Here is a 21,860-nt window from a genome sequence, read left to right as displayed (position 1 = left end):
ATGCTTGAATCCGTAATCAAGGAGAAAATAGCGAGACATCTTGAGAAGAATTGTTTGATAGAGCAGACGCAGCACGGTTTCGTTAAGGGGAAGTCGTGTCTGACAAATTTATTGGAATTCTATGAGGATGTGTCTAGTGCGGTAGATAGAGGGGAACCGGTGGATGTGGTGTTTCTTAATTTTCAGAAGGCGTTTGATAAGGTGCCGCACAAAAGGTTGTTACAGAAGGTTAGGGGGCATGGAGTTGGGGGTAAGGTGTTAGCGTGGATAGGGGATTGGCCCTCAAATAGGAGGCAGAGAGTGGGTGTCAATGGGTGCTATTCGGATTGGCGGTTGGTGACTAGTGGAGTGCCCCAGGGATCGGTGCTGGGGCCTCAGCTATTTACCGTTTATATAGATGATCTGGAGGAGGGAACCGAGTGTAAGGTGTCGAAATTTGCTGATGGCACAAAGATAAGTGGAACGGCAAATTGTGCAGAGGGTGTAGAAAGTCTGCAGAGGGATCTAGTTAGGCTGAGCGAGTGGGCGAGGACCTGGCAGATGGAATACAATGTTGGCAAGTGTGAGGTTATCCACTTTGGTAGGAATAATAGTAGGAAGGACTAGTACTTACAGGGCGAAAAGCTGCAGCATGCTACGGTGCAGAGGGACCTGGGGGTCCTTGTGCATGAGTCGCAAAAACCCAGCCTACAGGTGCAGCAGGTGGTCAGGAAGGCAAATGGAATGCTGGCCTTCATAGCGAGGGGGATTGAATATAAAAGCAGGGAGGTCTTGCTGCAGCTGTATAGGGCACTGGTGAGGCCGCAGCTGGAGTACTGTGTGCAGTTTTGGGCGCCGCACTTGCACAAGGATATTTTGGCCTTGGAGGGAGTGCAGAGGAGGTTCACTAGGCTGATACCGGAGTTGAGGGGGTTGAGCTATGAGGAGAGGCTGAATAGACTGGGCTTGTACTCGTTAGAGTTTAGAAGGATGAGGGGAGATCTCATTGAGACGTATAAGATGATGAAAGAGATAGATAGGGTAGAGGTGGAGAGGTTCTTCCTGCTCAGAAAGGACAGCAGGACTAGAGGGCACAGCCTCAAGATAAAGGGGGGGGCGGTTTAGAACGGAGTTGAGGAGGATCTTCGCTCAAAGGGTGGTGAATCTCTGGAATTCTCTGCCTGTTGAAGTGGTTGAGGCTACCTCGCTAAATATGTTTAAGACGCGGATAGATAGGTTTTTGGTAGGCAAAACGATTAAGGGTAATGGGGAGAAAGTGGGAAAGTGGAACTGAGCCACCTCAGATCAGCCATGATCTTGTTGAATGGCAGGGCAGGCTCGAAGGGCTAGATGGCCTACTCCTGCTCCTATTTCTTATGTTCTTATGTTCTCTACCAGATTTTTCCTCCTCCCACCTCAAAAGCCTGACTAAGATTGGTAACTAATTGAGTAGAGAGGCACAGTGGTTAGCACTGCTGCCTCACAACGTCAGGGACCTGGGTTCAATTCCTGTTTTGAGTCACTGTCTGTGCAGAGTTTGCACATTCTCCCCGTGTCTGTGTGGGTTTCCTCCGGGTACTCTGGTTTCCTCCCACAGTCTAAAAGACATGCTGGTTAGGTGCATTGACCCAAACAGGTGCCGGAGTGAGGCGACTAGGGGAATTTCACAGTAACTTCATTGCAATGTTAATGTAAGCCTTACTTGTGACTAACAAATAAACTTCAACAGGGACTTGTCATCATACAGTGCCAGTCTGTGACATAATTCTAGTCTTTCAATGTCTGGTACTATCTTGTTGGCGTTAGTTGCGATCATCTTGGTAAATAATTCTGCCTCAATAGTAAGGGATCTGTTTTTAAAATTAAATATTCACGGAAATTATCTGCAGTTAACTGCAATCTAAATTTTCTTCTAACTCAACTCAGTACCTTTATTTTGAAATTCTTGCACCAAACATTTCTTACCAATTGCCCCTTTCCCTTAAGAAAATGGTGATGAGCTGTTTTCTTGACAACTGAATGGTTTGATCGGCCATTTCAGAGGGGAGTTAAGAATCCTCTATACTGTTGTGGGTTGGAGTCACATATAGGCCTGAGTAAGGGCAGCAGTTTTCCTCCCCTGATGGACATTAGTGAACCAGATAGGTTTTTAGAATAATCCAGTAATTTCATGGACACACTTATTGATATTTGTTTTTAATTCCAATTTTATTAATCTAACTGAATTCAAATTCCCAATAGATGGTGTGGTAGGAATTGAACTCATGTCTTTGACTTATTAGTTGAGGCATGTACATTATTAGATTACCAATCGTGTAACCTGGCCATTATGATACTATAGCTGAATATCTGGTCTGATTTTCACAAATGTGATAAATGTCTTTCTGATATAATACAAGCAGAACTATGGCTTTATAAGACAAAAGTTGTAACTATACATTATAGAGTTATGCTTTTTTTTCCTTTAACTGCATTTTAATTGCACTGATAACTCCCAAGATAGCTAATTTTAAAAATAGGTCCCTTACTATTGAGAAAGAAAGGTATACTTTCTAATCATTTCTCAGGTTTACAAAAGTTAGCAAAAACAATAATTGCCAGTTGCACATCCACCAACACACCCGCCAACATTTGTGAATTTTAAAATCAAATATCTGAATTATAGTGAGAGTTTTAAGAATACGTAACTGTAAAAATTTCATTCATCTTTGGTTCAGAGTTCAATTTTCATGATCTGCTTCATTGCCAACTTTAGTTACTCTTTATTGACCTAATGCCATAATCATGAAAGTTCAGAAGCTCCTGTATTTTTCTAATCATAACTGAGTCTCTTATCCCTGGTATCATTCTGGAAAATTTATTTTGTACCACAACCTTTACATCCTTTCTAAAGTAGAGCAGTCAAACTATTCCAAATTTGGGCTCACTCTTGATTCATACAGAGTTAGAGTAGCCTCTTTGTGCTTTTTATTTTGTGTCCCATTTATAAAACCAAGGGTCCCATGTATTTTCTTTAAAAAACAGCTTATTAATGTACTTCACCTTGAAAGATTCCTGTATCTGAACTCCTAAGCCTCTCAATTCCTATCTTTCTAAAGCAACCAGTAAATTATGCAAGGTCAATCCTGAGGTGGTTATGAATGGGATGATCGGTGGATGCCTGCCTTTTGGGTAGGATGAGGTCCCTCCCCCCACTTTTCAGTCAAACACACTCTGTATTACACAGATTGAGATTCATTCAGGTAAGTACACCCAAAAAATAGGCAAGAATTTCTCCCGTTTTCCTGCCCATTGGGCACTTAGTTTTGTTTCAGAGAATCCTGGACATGGTTTGCCGGGACTACAAAGAACAAAGAACAACCCAGCACAGGAAACAGGCCCTTCGGCCCAACGAGCCCATGCCACCGCATCTTCCTACACCTACCCTGCCCTGTATGTATGTGAGTGGAACCCCTAATGTAGCCAGATTCAGGGGAGAATAGTGTCAATTTGGTACACCAATCAGCCTAAGAGCACATCTTTGGGGTGTGGGAGGAAACCGGAGCGCCTGGAGGAAACCCACGCAACCACAGGGAGAATGCGCAAGCTCCCACAGACACAGGCCCAAATCCATGTATCTGCACAGCTAGCAGTGCTAGTCACTGAGCTGTTGCGGCGCCCGTCTACCGGTCCAGGATCAAGCACACACACCGACACGAAGTACTAGGCCACTCCCGGAACCTCCATGAGCAGCCCACGCACGACCCATGTGCATGCCCCTCGTTTGACAACAAGGTGGACCGACACCTGTGGAATAAAAAGACAAAACGTTAACATGTAATACTACATTTCCGGTGTCGTCTCGAGGCTCTGTCCCTATTTAATACCCTCTACTATAACCCTCCATCCTTGTTTCGCTCATGTGTCTATCTAAGTAAACCTTAAACAAGTCCAACATGTCTGCCTCCACCACCCTACTCGGGAGCGCATTCCATACCCGCACGATCCTCTGCGTGAAAAACCTTCCTCTCATATCCAAATTATACTTCTCCCCCCTCACCCTTAGATGGTGACCTCTCGTAATTGTCCCCAATCTAGGGAAAAGCCTACCACTGTTGACTCTATCTATTCCCTTCAGTATTTTATATACCTCTATCGTATCCCCCCTTAATCTCCGTCTTTCTAAGGAGAAGAGCCCCAGTTTCTCCAACCTTTCCTCGTAACTCAGTCCTTCCATGCCAGGTAACATCCTGGTAAACCTCCTCTGCACCCTCTCCAGGGTCTCCGCGTCCTTCCGGTAGTAAGGTGACCAGAACTGGACGCAGTACTCCAAATGCAGTCTAACCAACGTTCTGTACAACTGAAGCATTAGACGGCAGCTCTTATACTCTATACCCCTTCCTATAAAGGCTAGCATTCCATAAGCTTTCTTTACAACCTTCTCTACTTGTGTCGACACCTTCAGAGACTTGTGCACCTGCACTCCCAGGTCCCTCTGTATCTCTATACTCTTAATCGGTCTACCTTTTATCACGTAACTCCTCTCTGCATTATTTCTTCCAAAATGCATCACCTCACATTTGTCAGGATTAAATTCCATCTGCCATCTATCTGCCCAATATACCAACCTATCTATATCCTGCTGTGTCACCTGACAGTCCTCCTCGGTATCTGCCAATCCTGCCATCTTGGTGTCATCCGCAAACTTGCTGATCACACCATGTACGCCCTCTTCCAAGTTGTTTATATATACTACAAAGAGGAGAGGTCCCAGTACTGAGCCCTGCGGCACACCACTGGTGACTGGCCTCCAGCCAGAAAAGGTCCCCTCAACAACTACTCTCTGCCTCCTATTGCCCAGCCAGTTTTCGATCCACCTAGCTACCTGTCCTTGTATCCCATGTGCCTTAAGCAGCCTACCATGAGGGACTTTGTCAAATGCCTTACTGAAATCCATATAGATGACATCAACGGCTTGCCCATCATCAACCGTTTTTGTCACCTCCTCGAAGAATTCCACCAGATTCGTAAGGCAAGACCTCCCCTGAACAAAGCCATGTTGCGTATCCCTAATCAGATTGCAACGCTCCAAATGCTCATACATCCTACCCCTAAGAATTTTTTCCAATAATTTTCCTACCACCGATGTCAAACTCACTGGTCTATAATTACCAGGGTTATCCCTACTACCCTTGTTGTTAGTTTGTAGATTCAAGCTAACTGCAACTGACTTATTAAAAGAGCTGATGCCTCTACAGAGTACAAAATGAAAGTAAACAGGAGCCTATGACATATCCCAATGACATCACCATGAAATCTTGTGACTGGCTCTTAAAGCAATCATACAACCACTTAAATACATAACATCCCTCCACCCTTTTACTTCTGTGAATTTGGCAACAAATTACTACAATGTTACACATTGGATCAATAACACTCTCGACACAGTACTATGCATCATTAATCATTATACATAGTCAATAAGAAAGTTGATCAGGAGGAAGTTGATTCTTCTTTAGCTGTTTACATCTTTCTGGAATTTAGCTGCCCTTGACACTGGAAGTATGATTTGAACCTTCAGTAGATATTTCTTCTCTTGGAACTAATTCTGCATTACTTGTATGTGTTATAGTATCATAGACACAATCATCAAACAACACAGATTCAACTGAGAACATATGACCAGGAGTAGGCCATTTAGCCCATTGAGCCTCTTCTGCCATTTAAGAGGTCATGGCTATTCTGTGACCTAACTCCATATACCTGCCTTTGTCCCATATCCCTGAATACCTTTGATGAACAAAAATGTGTTTATCCCAGATTTAAAGATAGCGACTGATCTCGCATCAACTGCCATTTGTGAAAGAGAGTTCCAAACCTCTACCACCCTCTGTGTGTAGAAGTTTTTCCCAACATCTCTCCAGAACAGTCTGGCCCTAATTTTTAAACTATGCCCTTGATTCTAGAATCTCCAACTAATGGAAATAGTTTATCTTTATTTACCCTGTCTTTTCCTGTTACTACCTTAAAGACTTCAATCAGGTCATCCCTTAACCTTCTAAATTCTCGGGAAAATAGGCCTAATTTGTGTAATCTCTCTTCATAATTAAGCCTCTAAAGTCCAGGTATCATTCTTGTAAACTCACACTGCACACCCTCCAAGGCCAATATATCCCTCCTAAGGTGTAATGCCCAGATCTGCTCACAGTACTCCAAGTGGGATCGAATCTGGGATTTGTACAGCTGCGCCATAAGTTCTGTGTCCTTCTACTCCAGTCCTCTGTATAAAAGCAAGCATTCCATTAGCCGCCTTGATTGTTTTCTGTACCTGTTCGTGGAATTTTAAATATCTAGGCACCTGAACGCCCCAAGTCTGTTTGGACTTCTACTGCATTTAACTTCATACCATCTAGAAAGTAACCTGTCCTATCTCTTTTCGCTCCAAAATGAATACCCTCACATTTGCTTAAATCCATATCCATCTGTCACAGTTTTGCCCTTTCACCTAGTCTATCTATTCTACTATCTCTTTGTAATTGTACGCTATTATTTACACTGTCTTCAATGCCACCTAACTTTGTGTCATCTGCAAATTTATTTATATGACTTTCTATGCCACTATCTAAGTCATTAATGAATAATGTGAACAACTGAGGCCCTAACACAGATCCTTGTGTCACATCTAGTCATATCCTACCAATTTCACCTATCCATTATCCCTACCTTCTGTCACCTGCCACTCAACCAATTTCCCAGCCATGTTAGTAAATTGCGTTCAATTCCATGGACTTCTACCTTAGTTAACAGTCTTTTATGTGGGACTTAATTAAATGCCTTCTGGAAGTCCATATAAACAACATCCATTAACATTCCCTTGTCCACCAACTTAGTCACCTTTTCAAAATATTCCGTGAGGTTGTCAGGTATGTCTTACCTGTCATAAATTCATGCTGGCTCTTGCTGACTAACTGAAAATTTTCAAGGTGTTCCGTTTATCCTTAATTATAGACTCCAATGATTTCTCCACCACAGATGTCAGGCTAACTGTAGTTCCCTGGGTATCCTCTTTCACCCTTGTTATAAAGCAGAGTGACATGAGTAATTTTCCAAACTGAGGAGATGACACCTAAATCTAGGGGACTCAGAAAGATTATAGTTAGGACATATGCAATGTGCTCCCCTCCTACCTTTAGCACACTCGGATGAAAACTGTTACATCTCAGAGATTTGTCACTCTGTAATTCCATTAATTTCCTCATCAATATTTTATTTACTTGAATTGTATTTAATCCCTGTCACTGATCCACTATTAATTTCCTTGGGACTTCCAGCAAAGTATCCCCTTTCCTGCTGTAAATATTGAGGTAAAGTAATTATTTGAAATATGCGCCATTTCCCCATAGTCATTAACAAAATCCCTAATTTCAGTCTGTAGTGGGCCAGCATTGCTCCCGACCACCCTCTTTCCCCTTGTGTAATTATAACATTGTAAAACAAAGTCTTCCTTAGTAGTCCTCACAACACTAGGGATTAATGAAGTGGGTACTTCTAGAGATGATTCTGAAAAATAATTTTGAAATGACAACATTTGGTTTAAACCATGTAAGAAATTGAACTTGTTTTTAGCTAAAACTGTGACTGGTATCCATTTCTCACTCATGGCATAATTATGCACTAGCACTCAACTTCCTTGTTGAAATGAGTGTTGTTTTGCCCTCACTTCCCGTCTAGCAACTTGAGACTGTCTTTGACATTCTACTATCACTGAAATTTCTTGAGATAATAAATCACATGTAGTCCTCAACTTTGTCTTTAATGGTGGTAATGCAGTTGAACTTAGAGTAGTTGCATGAATAATGTTTCTACGAGATGTCAAAAGGCTGTTCACATGATATGATTTCGGGCCTTGCTCTTTTGAAGCTTTTAAAAAATGTTTGATTAAATTTATTACTGATACATGTATTAGTGTGCAACGAAAAGTATTGTTTTTTGTGTGCTGTATAGACAAAGCATACCATTCATAGAGAAGGAAAGGAGAGGGTAAAGAATGTAGTGTTAGTCATTTCTAGGGTGCAGAGAAAGACCATCTTGATATGAAATAAGTCTGTTCAAAAGTTTGATGGCAGCAGGGAAGAAATTGTTCTTGAGTCGATTGGTATGTGACCTCAGACTTTTGTACCTTTCTCCTGACAAAAGGAGGTGGGAAAGAGTATGGCTGGGGTGCTTACGGTCCTTGATTATGCTGGCTGTTTTTCTGAAGCAATGGGAAGTGTAGACAGAGTCAATGGATGGGGGGCTGGTTTGCGTGATGGACTGGCCTTCGTTCACAACCCTTTGTAGTTTCTTGCAGTCTCGGACAGAGCAGGAGCCATACCAAGCTATGGTCTAACTAGAAAGAATGCTTTCTATGGTGCATCTGTAAAGGTTGGTGAGAATCATAGCAGACAGGCTGTATTTTCTTTGCCTCTTGAGAAAGTAGAGGCATTCATGGGCTTTCTTAACTATAGCTTTGGTATGGGGGGACCAGGACAGGTTGTTGGTGATCTGGACACCTTGAAACTTGAAGCTCTCAACTATTTTCACTTCCGCCCCATTGATGTAGACAGGGGCATGTCCTCCACTACACTTCCTGAAGTCGATGACTATCGCCTTCATTTTACTGACCTTGAGACAGAGATTATTGTCTTTGCACCAAATCACTAGATTCTCTATCTCTTTCCTGTACTCCACACAGCCATAGCTGTTAAAGGGTATAGTAAGGGGCTGAGGACACAGCCTTGGGGCACCAGTGTTGAGGATAATTGTGGAAGAGATGTTGTTGCCTATGCTACTGATTGCGGTCTGTAGGTGAAGAAGTCTAGGATCCAGTCACGAAGGGAGGAGCTGAGTCCTGGGTCATGGAGTTTGGAGATGAGTTTTGTTGGAATAATGGTATTGAAGGCTGAACTGTAGACAATAAATAGGAGTCTGACATAGGTGTCTTTATTATCCAGGTGTTCCAGGGTTGAGTGTAGGGTCAGGGAGATGGGGTTTGTTTTGAATGAGTTGCAAGTAATAGGCAAACTGTATTGGATCCAGGCAATCTGGGAGGCCAGAATTGATCTGTGCCATAGCTAACCTTTCAAAGCACTTCATAATGATGGATGTTAGAGGGACCAGTTGATAGTCTTTAAGGTATGCTGCCTTATTTTGCTTTGGTACAAGGATAATGGTTGTCTTCTTGAAGCAGGTAGGGACCTCAGATCAGTGTAAGGAGAGGTTAAAGATGTCTGCGAATACATCCACCAGCTGGTCTGCGCAAGATTTGAATGCATGTCCTGGTACCCCATCCGGACTAGTCACTTTCTGTGGGTTGACTTTCAAGAAGACTGATCTGATGTCTGCAATGATGACCTCAGATATCAGTTTGGGCAAGGCTTCCGAAATAGAAGGTGTGGTCTCGTTGACCTCTTGTTCAAAACTGGCATAGAATGCGTTGAGCTCATGGGGAGGGGGTACATTGATTTGATTTATTATTGTCACATGTACTAGTATACAGTGAAAAGTATTTTTTTCTTGTGCTCTTGGTGCTGGCGATTCTACATGCATTCATCTTGTAGCCTCTTGCATCTTGAGGACCTTGCCATAATCGGTGGAAGTCCATGTGACTAGTCTGGGATGCTAGCTTGGTCTTGTACTGCCTCTTGGTATTTTTGATGGTTCTCCGTAGATCGTATCTGGAATTCATGTATAGGTTAATGTTGCCTGACTTGAATGCCTCAGACCTGGACTTCGGCAAGCTGTGGATATTTGTGTTCATCCATGATTTCTGGTTGGGAATGACATGGATTAGCTTCTTTGGCTCACTATATTCTACAGAAAGAAGTCTCACAACACCAGCTTCAAGTCCAACAGATTTATTTGTAGCAAACGCCACAAGGAAAGGAACAGGACTTCTTCCTGTTTTTACCCCTGTCCAATGCCGGCATCTCCACATCATCACAATATTCTACACAGTCTTCTATGTTTCAAGGATTATGTGAATCTTTCACCTAATCTATTAGTTCCTGAATGACAAGGTGTGGATTTTATATGCTGAATGTCATTTACTTTGAGATAATCCTCAAACTCTTATGAAGTAAACAACAAACCATTGTCACTAACAATCTGCCCCGGCTTACCAAATTTTGTTTTTCAGTGATTTGTTCAGTTGTCATAGATCTCATGATAACAACTTCTGGCCACTTTCAGTGTTCATCAGTAATGATTAACAACATGTAACCCTCAAAAAGACCAGCAAAATGGCATTTTAGGCCATTTCCAAGGGTTCAAAGAAGACAACAGTGGTTTATTTCTTATTCGTGAACAGGATTGACGCTGTTTCACTTTTTCTTCAATCTGAGCATCCAGACCCAGCCACCAAAAATAACTACATGCTCATTCCTTCATCCAAGCTATACCAGGATGTCCTTCATAATAATTTACTAATTCTAGAAATAACCTCAATCACATCACATTCATCGTTGTGGTGCTTGTAAAATAGGTCCATCTTTTTAGGTGCTTTATGTCGATCTTTACTATCAATAACATGACCCAAATGCTGAATTGAAGTCTGGAAAAAGTCACACTTTTTTTTCTGGATATCCAGACCATGTGCTTGAAGGCATTCCCATGTTGCTTCTAAATTATTTAAGTTCTCCTGTTCACTGGACAATGTAGTTAGAATATCATTCAGGTAACATTGTACACCAGGGAAACCACTTAAAGTCTGAACCATCGATCTTTGGAATATGGCTGATGCAGATGTTATTTCAAAAGGCAATCTTATATAACAAAAAATACTTTTGTGAGTAGCAATGGTAAGCAATGATTTTGATTCAGCAGCTATATTCATCTGTAAATATGCTTGTGAAAGATCAATCTTGCTGAATCTCTGCCCACTTGATAACCCAGCAAATAAACATTAAAGAAAGTGAATACTGATCAGCAGATATCACTGGATTTATGGTGGTTTTGAAATTACCACAAATACCAACTGTATCATCTAGTTTCACAACAGGCACGATGGGGGTGCCCAGTGACTAATTGTAACTGGCTCTACCACACCAGTCAAATTAATTCTTCGTTCACCTTGGGATGAATTGCATATGATACTGCCCTTGCTTTGGAACTTTTTGGTTGACTGTTACTTTTTATCTTGAGTTTCACTTAAACTTCCTTCATTGAGCCAAATGTCTCTTTGTATACATTCTCATGTTTATCCAAGGGTTCCAATGTTGAGCTTGTCCATGATGTTGTCATGGAAAAAGGAGATTACATTGAGCAACTTTGATGGGCAGCTAATCTTCTCCAGCAGGTTAAACAGACTGCCTCACATAGTCGAATGCCTTTTGTGAAACTGAAGAATGCAATGTATGGTGGCCTGCTTTGTGCACAGCATTTGTCTTGCAGCTGTAAGACTGAAAAGATCATGTTGATCATACATCTTCTAGTTCTGGGATAGATACGTTTAGCCAAGATTTTCAGTTTGACAAGGGGAACATGGGAGAGTACCTTTCCCTTAACGCTCAGCAGGAAGAAGCTTTGATAACTGTTGCAATCAAGTTGGTCACTGTTGTTCTTGTACATGGTCACAATCCAGCATCACATAATCCTGGGGCACAGTCCCCTCGCTCCAGCAGAGACAGAGAGGTTCATGCAGATGCTGTAAGAGTGCCAACTTCATGTGCTTGATAATTTCAGACAGAATAGCAGCAGCATCTGGAGCAATGCCCATGGCAAGTGAGCAAGTAACATTGCCAAGCTCCTCCACAAAAGGTTAATATCCAACTCTGCCATGTTAGGCAGACTTTCTGTTTTGTGCTTCCTTTGTTTTCCAGAGAGTTCAACTCAAAATAGAGTTCCACCCATCTCTCCAACTGTTTATTGCAGTCAGTTATGATCACCCTGCCTCTATTTTCAGTGGAGCCATTTTCTTTGCTGATGGACTGTTGCCTTTTTGGTCCCTTCATACACTATATTGAAGGACATCCAGATATCCTGGCAAAGTTGTAACCAGTAGTCACTGATGTTAGAACTGCAACCCAAAGCAGTCTTCTACAGAGATCTGAAAAAGAGTTATACAGAAATGTTAACATCTCTCTTCAGATGCTGCCAGATCTGTTGAATCTTACCAGCATTTTCTGTTTTTATTTCATATTTCCAGTATCCGCGATATTTTCCTTTTATTCTCTAGCAGTTGGTTGGACTTTGTTTTGAGGAGCTCTTCATGTATTCAGAGTCTTCTCACTCAGAACTCTTTTGCAATTAATGAGAGCGGACTATTTGGCATCAATCCTGCATTCCATCACAGTGATGCTTGCCTCAAACCAGTCAGCATTTTTCAGCTCTTGCTTCTAATAAGATGAGAGCGTAGTTTTGTAGATTGTGTCTGGAAGTATGTTTCATTTCACCTCTGCACTCTGTGTGGAATGCTGGAGAGTGCCTGTTTAGTTTACCCAAGGAGCTGTTTATTTTTAGCTGGTAAACAGTATGGCTGATGTTGATACTTTCTGTTTTGAAAAAGAACATTTCAAGGGTTGCATCCTAGTCTGGGAGCACACCAGGGAGTGATCTGTTTCACAGTCAGCACTGTGGTATCTGTATGTATTGAGAGTATTCACAGAGTCACCTCTGGTGATATCAGATTTATCTCATGGCAGGAGCAAAGCTCAAGCAATCTCTCTCCATTCACATTTATTTATCCAAGGCCATAATGCCTGAGGCAGACGGGCCATGTCTTATGATCTGTGCCCATTCTTGCATTATAATCCCCCAGTAGGTAAAAGATACTCTGACTTAGGGAATCTATTGGTAACAACGTCAAGCTCCTCAAAGAACTAATCTGTTGCCTCTGTATTGGAGCACGGCACTGGTAACCTGGCTCTGTTTGCGTTGAGAGGCAGATAAATAGAATATGTTCTAAAGCATTTTGTGGGTGGGTCCTATCATTGACAGCAGCAAGATCTTTTTACTTGCTCACACATTTCCACTGAATTATTCCCCTGCCAGATGAATGTGAAATGTTTTTCTTTCAATAATTCACTCTCTTGCAAGTTACATCAGGCTATCAAATTCCAAGTCAATCACTACTGCCGTGCATACGTTACTGACAAGCAGCAAGTTTCTGTCAGTCCTATGTGCATGGTCCTGATATTCCAGCTTACCAATTAAAGAGTTGGCATCTTCTTTCTTTTTGTCTATTACATTTGTTTGCCTGGTGCAATTCATTCTGTTCATTTGTTGAATAGAGACTCTAAGCTCCAAGCACCCATTAAAGTAGATAGAGTATGATGGATTAGCACCTTGCTAGTTGAAAGGTGCTTTACTTCAGGTGTCGGTAACTGACAAGTGCGACACAATCACCCCTCTCTGTGCTGGAGACAGCCTGTAACATCTGTGTCAATTGAATTCACTCCTAAATGCTCTCTCCAGTGTTGTATTTACATTCCACAGTGAGGCTAAGGCATCCTCTCCAGTGCACAAAACTGGGCAAAATTTATGGGGACTGTGGGCTGCCTAAATATCTGGGCTGCCTCTCGATCTTGAGTCCAAAGGAACACAAAGCACTACGCTCAGCACTGGCTTGGTTACAGGAGTTGTTGGAAAGATGAGAGGCAGGATTTTACTGCCTTACTTGTCCCCGAAACTGTAAAATCTTACCCAAGGTCAATGGACCTTTTTACGGTCCCTGCTCACTCGCTTGCTCCAATTCCTATAACAGGCTGGGTGGTAAAATCCTGGCCAACCTGTTCAGACATTCAGTCTGTCTCTAAGCTCCAGTCCAGGTTTTTTGTTAGGGTTTAGTCTCTTAATTTTTCACACATCCATTATATCCACAAGGAGTGGAGTTATTCACCAATAATCAAATGATTGTTTCATGAACACATCCATATGCTGGTGGGCCTGCATATTTTTTGTCTGGGGACCACACATCCTCTGAGTTTCTCTGAAACTTCAGCCTTGGTCCAAAAAGGACCCAGTTTCCATCTATCACCACGAGGAGGTACAGCTGAGGACTTGCCAATGGAGAGGCTATGTACTGATGGGGAGAGACTTAACACCTTTGTCTCTTTTCTGAATTCCTGCTAGCTCGTGGTAAAAACTGAAAATGAGAAAAAAAGTGGAAAATATTCCAACTCTAACCTAATTATAAGTGTGAGGGAAGTTTTTTTTTTATATATTTTTACTTTTCTGCTGGTAATTGATTCAGGGATGGCAGTTCAGGCTGTAAGCTGCATCTCCTGTGGGATGTATGTAGTGAGGGACTCCCACAGTGTTTCAGGTGATTTTACTTGTGGGAAGTGTGTTAGATTGCAGTTTCTGGAGGAGCGTGTAAAGGAGCTGGAAGGGGAATTAGAGGAGCTCCGTATAATTCGGGAAGTGGAGCAGGACATAGAAAGGAGTTATAAGGAGATAGTCACTCCTAGGAATAAGTCTTGGGTCACTGCCAGGAAGAGGGGCAAAAAGCAGTTGGGGGGACAATCCCCTGGGGCTGTTCCCCTCCAAAATAGGTTCTCGGTCCTGGAGGCTACAGTTGAGGAGAAATCAACTGGGGATAGCCAAAGGGAGCAGGTCTCTGGGGGTGAGCCTATTGGCAAGCCTCAGGTGGTTAGGGGTAAGAGATTGGGCCTCGTGATTGGGGACTCCACAGTTATGGGGACGGATAGGAGAGTTGGAGGTAAGGGTAGGGACTCTGGGCTGGTGTGTTGCCTACCAGGGGCTGGGGTCCAGGATGTATCGGACAGAGTATTCAGGACTCTTAGGGGAGAGGGAGATCAACCCCAAGTTATAGTTCATGTGGGGACACATGACATAGGGAGATTAAGGGAAGGGGATATTAAGCAAAGATTTATGGAGTTGGGGTGGAAACTCAAGGCGAAGTCAGAAAGAGTAGTTATATCTGGACTCTTGCCTGTGCCACGGGATAGATTAGAGAGGAATAGGGAGAGGGAAAGTTTGAACTCGTGGCTGAGGGGATGGTGCAGGAGGGAGGGGTTCAGGTACTTGAGCAATTGGGGCTCATTCTGGGGAAGGTGGGACCTCTATAAGAGGGATGGTCTACACCTGAACCAGAGGGGAATCAATATCCTGGGGGGTAAATTTGCAAAAGCGATGCAGGAAGGTTTAAACTGATTCGGAGGGGGGGAGGGATAGTGAGGAAAGGGGGTGAAAGTGAGGGGGGCATAGTTGGGGAATGCAAGGCACGGCATAGTGGGGGTGGGGCGGAGCAGGGTTTGAAATGCGTGTACTTTAATGCGAGGAGTATTCGCAATAAAGTGGATGAACTTGCAGCGTGGATCAGTACCTGGGACTTTGATGTTGTGGCCATTTCTGAGACATGGATAGAGCAGGGTCAGGAATGGATGTTGCAGGTTCCGGGGTACAAATGCTTTAGTCGGAGTAGAGAAGAAGGTAGAAGGGGGGGTGGGGTAGCATTGCTAGTCAAGGACTGTATCACAGTGTCGGAGAGAAAGTTTGATGAGGACTTGTCAGTTGAGGTAGTATGGGCGGAGATTAGAAATAGGAGAGGAGAGGTCACCCTGTTGGGAGTCTTTTATAGACCTCCTAAAAGTTCTAGAGAGGTTGAGGAAAGGATTGCGGAGACAATCCTGGTTAGGAGTGAAAGTAATAGGGTAATTGTTATGGGGGACTTTAACTTTACGAATATTGATTGGAGTTGCTATAGTTCTAGCTCGCTAGAGGGGTCAGTGTTTGTACAAAGCGTGCAGGAAGGTTTTTTGTCTCAGTATGTAGACAGGCCAACTAGAGGTGAGGCTATATTGGATTTGGTGCTGGGAAATGAGCCAGACCAGGTGCTAGACTTGGAAGTTGGTGTGCATTTTGGTGATAGTGACCACAATTCGGTTACGTTCACCTTAGTGATGGGAAGAGATAGGCATGAACCTCGGGTCAGCAATTTTAGCTGGGGTAAGGGCGATTATGAGGCTATCAGGAGTGAATTAGGAAGCATGGATTGGATTAGGGGATTACAGGGACTGGGAACGTCCGAAATGTGGAGTTTTTTCAAGGAGCAGCTACTGCGAGTCCTTGATAGGTATGTCCCTGTCAGGCATGGTGGATTTGGTAGATCTAGGGAACCGTGGTGCACTAAAAGAGTTGAGTCGATGGTTAAAAAGAAAAAGGAGGCTTATGTTAGGATGAGATTGGAGGGCTCAGATAGTGCACTAGAAAGCTTTAGATTGGCTAGGAGGGAGTTGAAGAGTGAGTTGAGAAGGGCTAAAAGAGGACATGAGAAGACTTTGGCTGATAGGATTAAGGAGAATCCTAAGGCGTTCTATAGGTATGTCAAGAACAGAAGGTTGGTCAGGGCAAGATTAGGGCCAGTTACAGACAGCAGGGGGAAGTTGTGTGTGGAACCGGAGGAGATTGGAGAAGTATTGAACCAATATTTCTCTTCGGTGTTCACGCAGGGGGACATGAATATAGCTGAGGAGGACATTGGGTTGCAGGGGTGTAAAATAGACAGTATTACGGTTGATAAAGAGGATGTGCTGGAAATTCTTGAGGGGCTGAAAATAGATAAGTCCCCTGGTCCGGATGGGATCTACCCTAGGATTCTCTGGGAGGCTAGAGAGGTGATTGCAGAGCCTCTGGCTCAGATCTTCAGGTCGTCATTGGTCTCTGGTGTAGTCCCGGAGGATTGGAGGATAGCGAATGTTGTCCCATTGTTTAAGAAGGGGAACAGAGACTTTGCCGGGAATTATAGACCGGTGAGTCTTACTTCTGTTGTGGGCAAGGTTTTAGAAAAAATTATTAGGGATAGGATTTATAGTTATTTGGAGTGTAATGAATTGATTAGAAATAGTCAACATGGTTTTGTAGCGGGTAGGTCGTGCCTTACTAACCTTATTGAGTTTTTTGAGAAGGTGACCAAAGAGGTGGATGGGGGTAAGGCAGTTGACGTGGTATACATGGATTTTAGTAAGGCGTTCGATTAGGTTCACCATGGTAGGCTTCTGCAGAAAATGCAGATGTATGGGATTGTGGGTAATCTAGGAAGTTGGATCAGGAATTGGCTATCAGATAGGAGACAGAGGGTGGTGGTGGATGGTAAATATTCATCATGGAGTACAGTTACGAGTGGTGTGCCTCAGGGATCTGTTTTGGGGCCACTGTTGTTTGTAATTTTTATTAATGATCTGGATGAGGGTATAGTTGGGTGGATTAGTAAATTTGCTGATGACACCAAAATTGGAGGTGTGGTAGATTGTGAGGAAGGGTGTCATAGTCTGCAGGGAGACTTAGATAGGTTGCAGAGCTGGGCCGAGAGGTGGCGGATGGAATTTAATGCGGAGAAGTGTGAGGTAATTCACTTTGGTAGGAGCAACAGATGTGTCGAGTATAGGGCTAACGGGAGGACTTTGAATAGTGTGGATGAACAGAGGGATCTAGGTGTGTGTGTACATAGATCCCTGAAAGTTGGGAATCAAGTAGATAAGGTTGTTAAGAAGGCGTACGGTGTCTTGGCGTTTATTGGTAGGGGGATTGAATTTAGGAGTCGCAGTGTAATGTTGCAACTGTACACTACTCTAGTGCGGCCGCACTTGGAGTACTGTGTGCAGTTCTGGTCCCCGCATTACAAGAAGGATGTGGAGGCGTTGGAGAGGGTGCAGAGGAGGTTTACTAGGATGGTGCCTGGTATGGTGGGGAGGTCCTATGAGGAGAGACTGAGGGATTTAGGGTTGTTTTCGTTGGAAAGAAGGCGGCTAAGAGGGGATCTTATTGAAACATATAAGATGATTAGAGGTTTAGATAGGGTGGATAGTGATAGCCTTTTTCCTCGGATGGAGAAAGCTAGCACGAGGGGGCATGGCTTTAAATTAAGGGGGGGTAGCTACAGGACGGATGTCAGGGGTAGGTTCTTTACCCAGCGGGTGGTGAAGGATTGGAATGCCCTGCCTGCTGCAGTTGTAAATGCGTCTAGTTTGGGGGCGTTTAAGAGATCTCTGGATAGGTTTATGGACGAAAAGGGATTGGTATAGGCTAGTGGGTCATTGTTTTTGTAACTGGTCGGCGCAACATCGTGGGCCGAAGGGCCTGTTCTGCGCTGTAATGTTCTATGTTCTATGTTCTATGTTCTAACTCTCTTCAACAACAAACTAGATGCATCACGTCAATCTGTTGGACACATGGTGCTGAGGGAGAGGCCAAAATGAGAAGCATATATCTACCAAATTCCTAGTCCTGTTATCAACAGTTACACTTACCAAATTTGTTAAATTCTCTTTCTTCCCATGATCTCCACATTTTTGTTTTTGAATTTGTATCCAATAATTATTAATACTTAAAACTTGATGTTAGATTAATTCACTTTGAACAGTATGTAATGGAACCTATGAGGAAGCAAGCTATCTTAGATCTAGCCATGTGTAATAAGACAGGAACAATCAATGATCTCATGGTTAGGGATCCTCTCGGCAGGAGCGATCACAGTATGGTTGAAATTAAAATACAGATGGAGGGTGAGAAGGTAAAATATATTACCAGTGTCTTGTGCTTAAACAAAGGAGACTACAATGGGATGAGGGATGAGTTGGTTAAGGTAGGCTGGGAGCAAAGATTTTTATGACCGAAACCTTTAAGACCTATAAACAATCATTATCACTAAAGAGATGGAATTGGGGAACCTAATGGGGCTAAAGGTAAACAAGTCTCCTGGCCCTGATGGAGGGGGAAATAATGGATATACTCACTGGACTCTGGGGCGATTCCAGCAGATTGAAAACCAGCAAATGTGATGCTACTGTTTAAAAAAGGAGATAGATGAAAGGCAGGTAACTATAGGCTGGTTAGCTTAACTTCTGTAGTGGGGAAAATGCTTGAATCTATCATCAAGAAAGAAATAGCAAGTCATCTGGATATAACTTGTCCCATAGGGCAGACGGAGCATGGGTTAATGGAAGGCAGGTCATGTTTAGCTAATTTACTGGAATTCTTTGAGGACATTATGAACATGGTGGACAATAGGAAACTGGTAGATGTAGCATATCTGGATTCTGGGAAGGCATTTGACAAGGTGCCGTGCAAAAGGCTGCTGCATAAGAGAAAGGTGCATGGCATTATGGGTGAAGTATTAACATGGATAGAGGATTGATTAACTAGCAGAAAACAAAGAGTAGGGGTAAATGGGTGTTCTTCTGGTTGGTGATCAATGATTAGTGGTGTGCCTCAGGAATCAGTGCTGGAACCGCAATTGTTTACAATTTACACAGATGATTTGGTGTTGAGGATCAAGTGTAGTTTGTCAAAGTTCGCAGATGATACTACGCTGAGTGGTAGAACAAAGTATTCAGAGGACACAAAGTCCACAGAGGTATAAAGATAGTTTAAGTGAGTGGGCATGGGTCTGGCAGATAGAGTACAATGTTCGTAAATGTGACGTCATCCATTTTGGTTGGAATAACAGCAAAATGGACTACTATTTAAATGGTAAAAAATTGCAGCATGCTGCTGTGCAGAGGGACCTGGGTGCCCTTGTGCATGAATCACAAAAAGTTGGTTTGCAGGTGCAGCAGGTAATTAAGAAGACAGGGGTGGAATTTTGTCCTTCATTGCTAGAGGGATGGAGTTTAAAAACAGGAAGGTTATATTGCAGCTGTATGAGGTGCTGGAGAGGCTAAACTTAGAGTACTATTACTGTTTTGGTTTCCTTACTTGAGAAAGGATACACTGGCACTGGAGGGGTTCAGTGGAGATTCACTAAGTGATTCCAGAGTTGAGAGGGTTGGCTTATGAAGAGAAACTGAGTAGACTGGGGCTATATTCATTGGAATTTAGGAGAATGAGGGGGGAATCATATAGAAACATATAAAATTATGAAGGGAATAGATAAGGTAGAAGCAGAGAAGTTGTTTCCACTGGCAGGTGAAACTAGAACTGGGGGCATAGCTTCAAAATAAGGGGAAGCAGATTTAGGTCTGAGTTAAGGAGAAACTTCTTCACACAAACGGTTATAGATCTGTGGAATTCCCTGCCCATAAAGCAGTTGAGGCTACCTCATTCAATGTTTTTAAGGCAAAGATAGATAAGTTTTTGTTCAGTAAAGGAATTAAGGGTTATGGTGAGCAGATGGGTAAGTGGAGCTGAGTCCATGATTTTATTGAATGGCGGAGCAGGCTCGAGGGCTAAATGGCCTGCTGCAGCTCCTAGTTCTAATGTTCTTATTTGGCGTAACCCAGGAGAATAGCAAAAGGTCACATTTTCTCTACTTCAGCTTTTTTTCCTGAGTTTAACAAAACTATATTTTCCCATAATTTTCAATTCCTAGTTAAACTGAAACAATAATGTGTGGGAACTTTGTGATTTTGTAATTTAAATAGCAGCTGTGCATTGAATGAAATATGCTGTACTCATATCAAAGTGGAATGAATGCAAAACCAAAAAGTTTACGCGTTATGTAAATGAGTTCTGTAGGCAGCATCAGACTGTGCTACTTCTAAGAGGAAAAGAGAAAGCGAAGAATGTGTGTTTGCAGTGTCTCCCAACCCCCCACTTCCAGGTCATTCTAATGCATTTTCCTTTATTTCATTGAATACGATACTCTTGAACTTTCCCCTTCTTTGATCATTCTGGCATTTTTGAACACAAGGGTCGTTTCTTGGATTTCTGCTGAATTTGTTAACTTGTAAATTTTGATTTGTCTTCAGTCTTCAATGACTGAATGTATTTTAGATTGACAACTTGGATTGTGATTTTATTTGGATTTTATTTTCCTTTGGTGACTGATGGCTGATTTTACAAATGGTCAAGATTAAAATTTGCTCTTCAAGTCTGCTATTGTCATGTTAATGCTGGTCAAGGTTGGAGGCATTTGCACAAAGTCCAAGTGGAAAGTGAATATTGTGTGAGAAGCACTCCCACATTTATTTATGCATCTGTCTCTCAAATCAGTGGAACCTCTCCTCTGGCTTGCCTTAATGCCATGCTACATACCAATGCTCGTGTGGAAGATGGAGTTTTCTGTCGAATTCCAGGAAAGATGGGTCTTTATGCTCTTAAAGTAAGTGCAACACTTGTTACATTTCTAACGTTTTACTATACTAGGAATTCAGCTTGTATGTTTCCCTATAAAAAAAGGTAAAAACAAGATTTAAACATGTTTCATTGTGGAGGAAAAAAACATATTGATTTTCATTTTGATACCAGTAAGGAGAATAAGTAAGCTCTATAACATCACATGGTGATGGAGACTCTATTCCTTCCAATCTGAAGTAATTTTTAAAGCCATATGTATCCATCATGTTATCCATTTGTCTTCAATATCAACTATAAAACCTGATTGCTAAATGTTTTTGGTTGACGATTAATTAGTCTTATATTTTTTCATTATATTTGAAGATACAACATTATGATTTTTTTCAGCCTTATATATTCAATCTTGAGGTCAGGCCTGATTGAGGATGTTCTCACTATAACGAGCAATTGTATATCAGTTAATCAATCACACTGGTTTGACAGCAGAAATAGCGAACTTTCAAGCCCAGTCAGTCATTTTTAAAAGAAAGACTTAGACTTACTTAATGTATATCACTTCTGTCAGACACAAAGCAAAATGCTTTAAATACTGTATGTTTCCTTGAAGTGCAGTGACTTATTATAAAGGCAAACACAATCGCCATATTCTGCACGACATTGAGAGTAATGAGCAGTTAATCTGTTCCTAGTGATTGGCCAGTGCATCAGGAGCAGTCTCTGCTCTTTTAGATATATAATGTTCAGTTGAACGGACAGAGTTCAGGATTGCAACTGAAGTACAGTGAGTAGGATTTTCCAGCCACGCGTGCCCCAAGACCGGAAATTCCTGCCAGAGGTCAATGGACCTTAAACTGGTCTGCCGAATTTCTGGCGGCGGTCTCTAATAT

General features: G+C 42.5%; 1 protein-coding gene across 1 annotated transcript in view; it reads left to right on the top strand.

The window, feature by feature from the left end:
• The window catches only part of LOC145347040 (putative Polycomb group protein ASXL3), a 181,682-nt gene that overhangs the window by 5,559 nt on the left and 154,263 nt on the right, over nucleotides 1-21,860 (top strand). The window contains exon 2 of the mRNA XM_080194944.1: nucleotides 20,890-20,998. Within this exon, the coding sequence (XP_080051070.1) occupies nucleotides 20,890-20,998 (109 nt within the window). The remainder of the gene's footprint in view (nucleotides 1-20,889; nucleotides 20,999-21,860) is intronic.

The sequence above is a fragment of the Carcharhinus amblyrhynchos genome, chromosome 8, assembly GCF_965287045.1.
Source record: "Carcharhinus amblyrhynchos chromosome 8, sCarAmb.v2.hapA, whole genome shotgun sequence".
Taxonomy (NCBI): Eukaryota; Metazoa; Chordata; class Chondrichthyes; order Carcharhiniformes; family Carcharhinidae; genus Carcharhinus; species Carcharhinus amblyrhynchos.
This window is presented reverse-complemented; position numbering and strand designations above follow the sequence as displayed.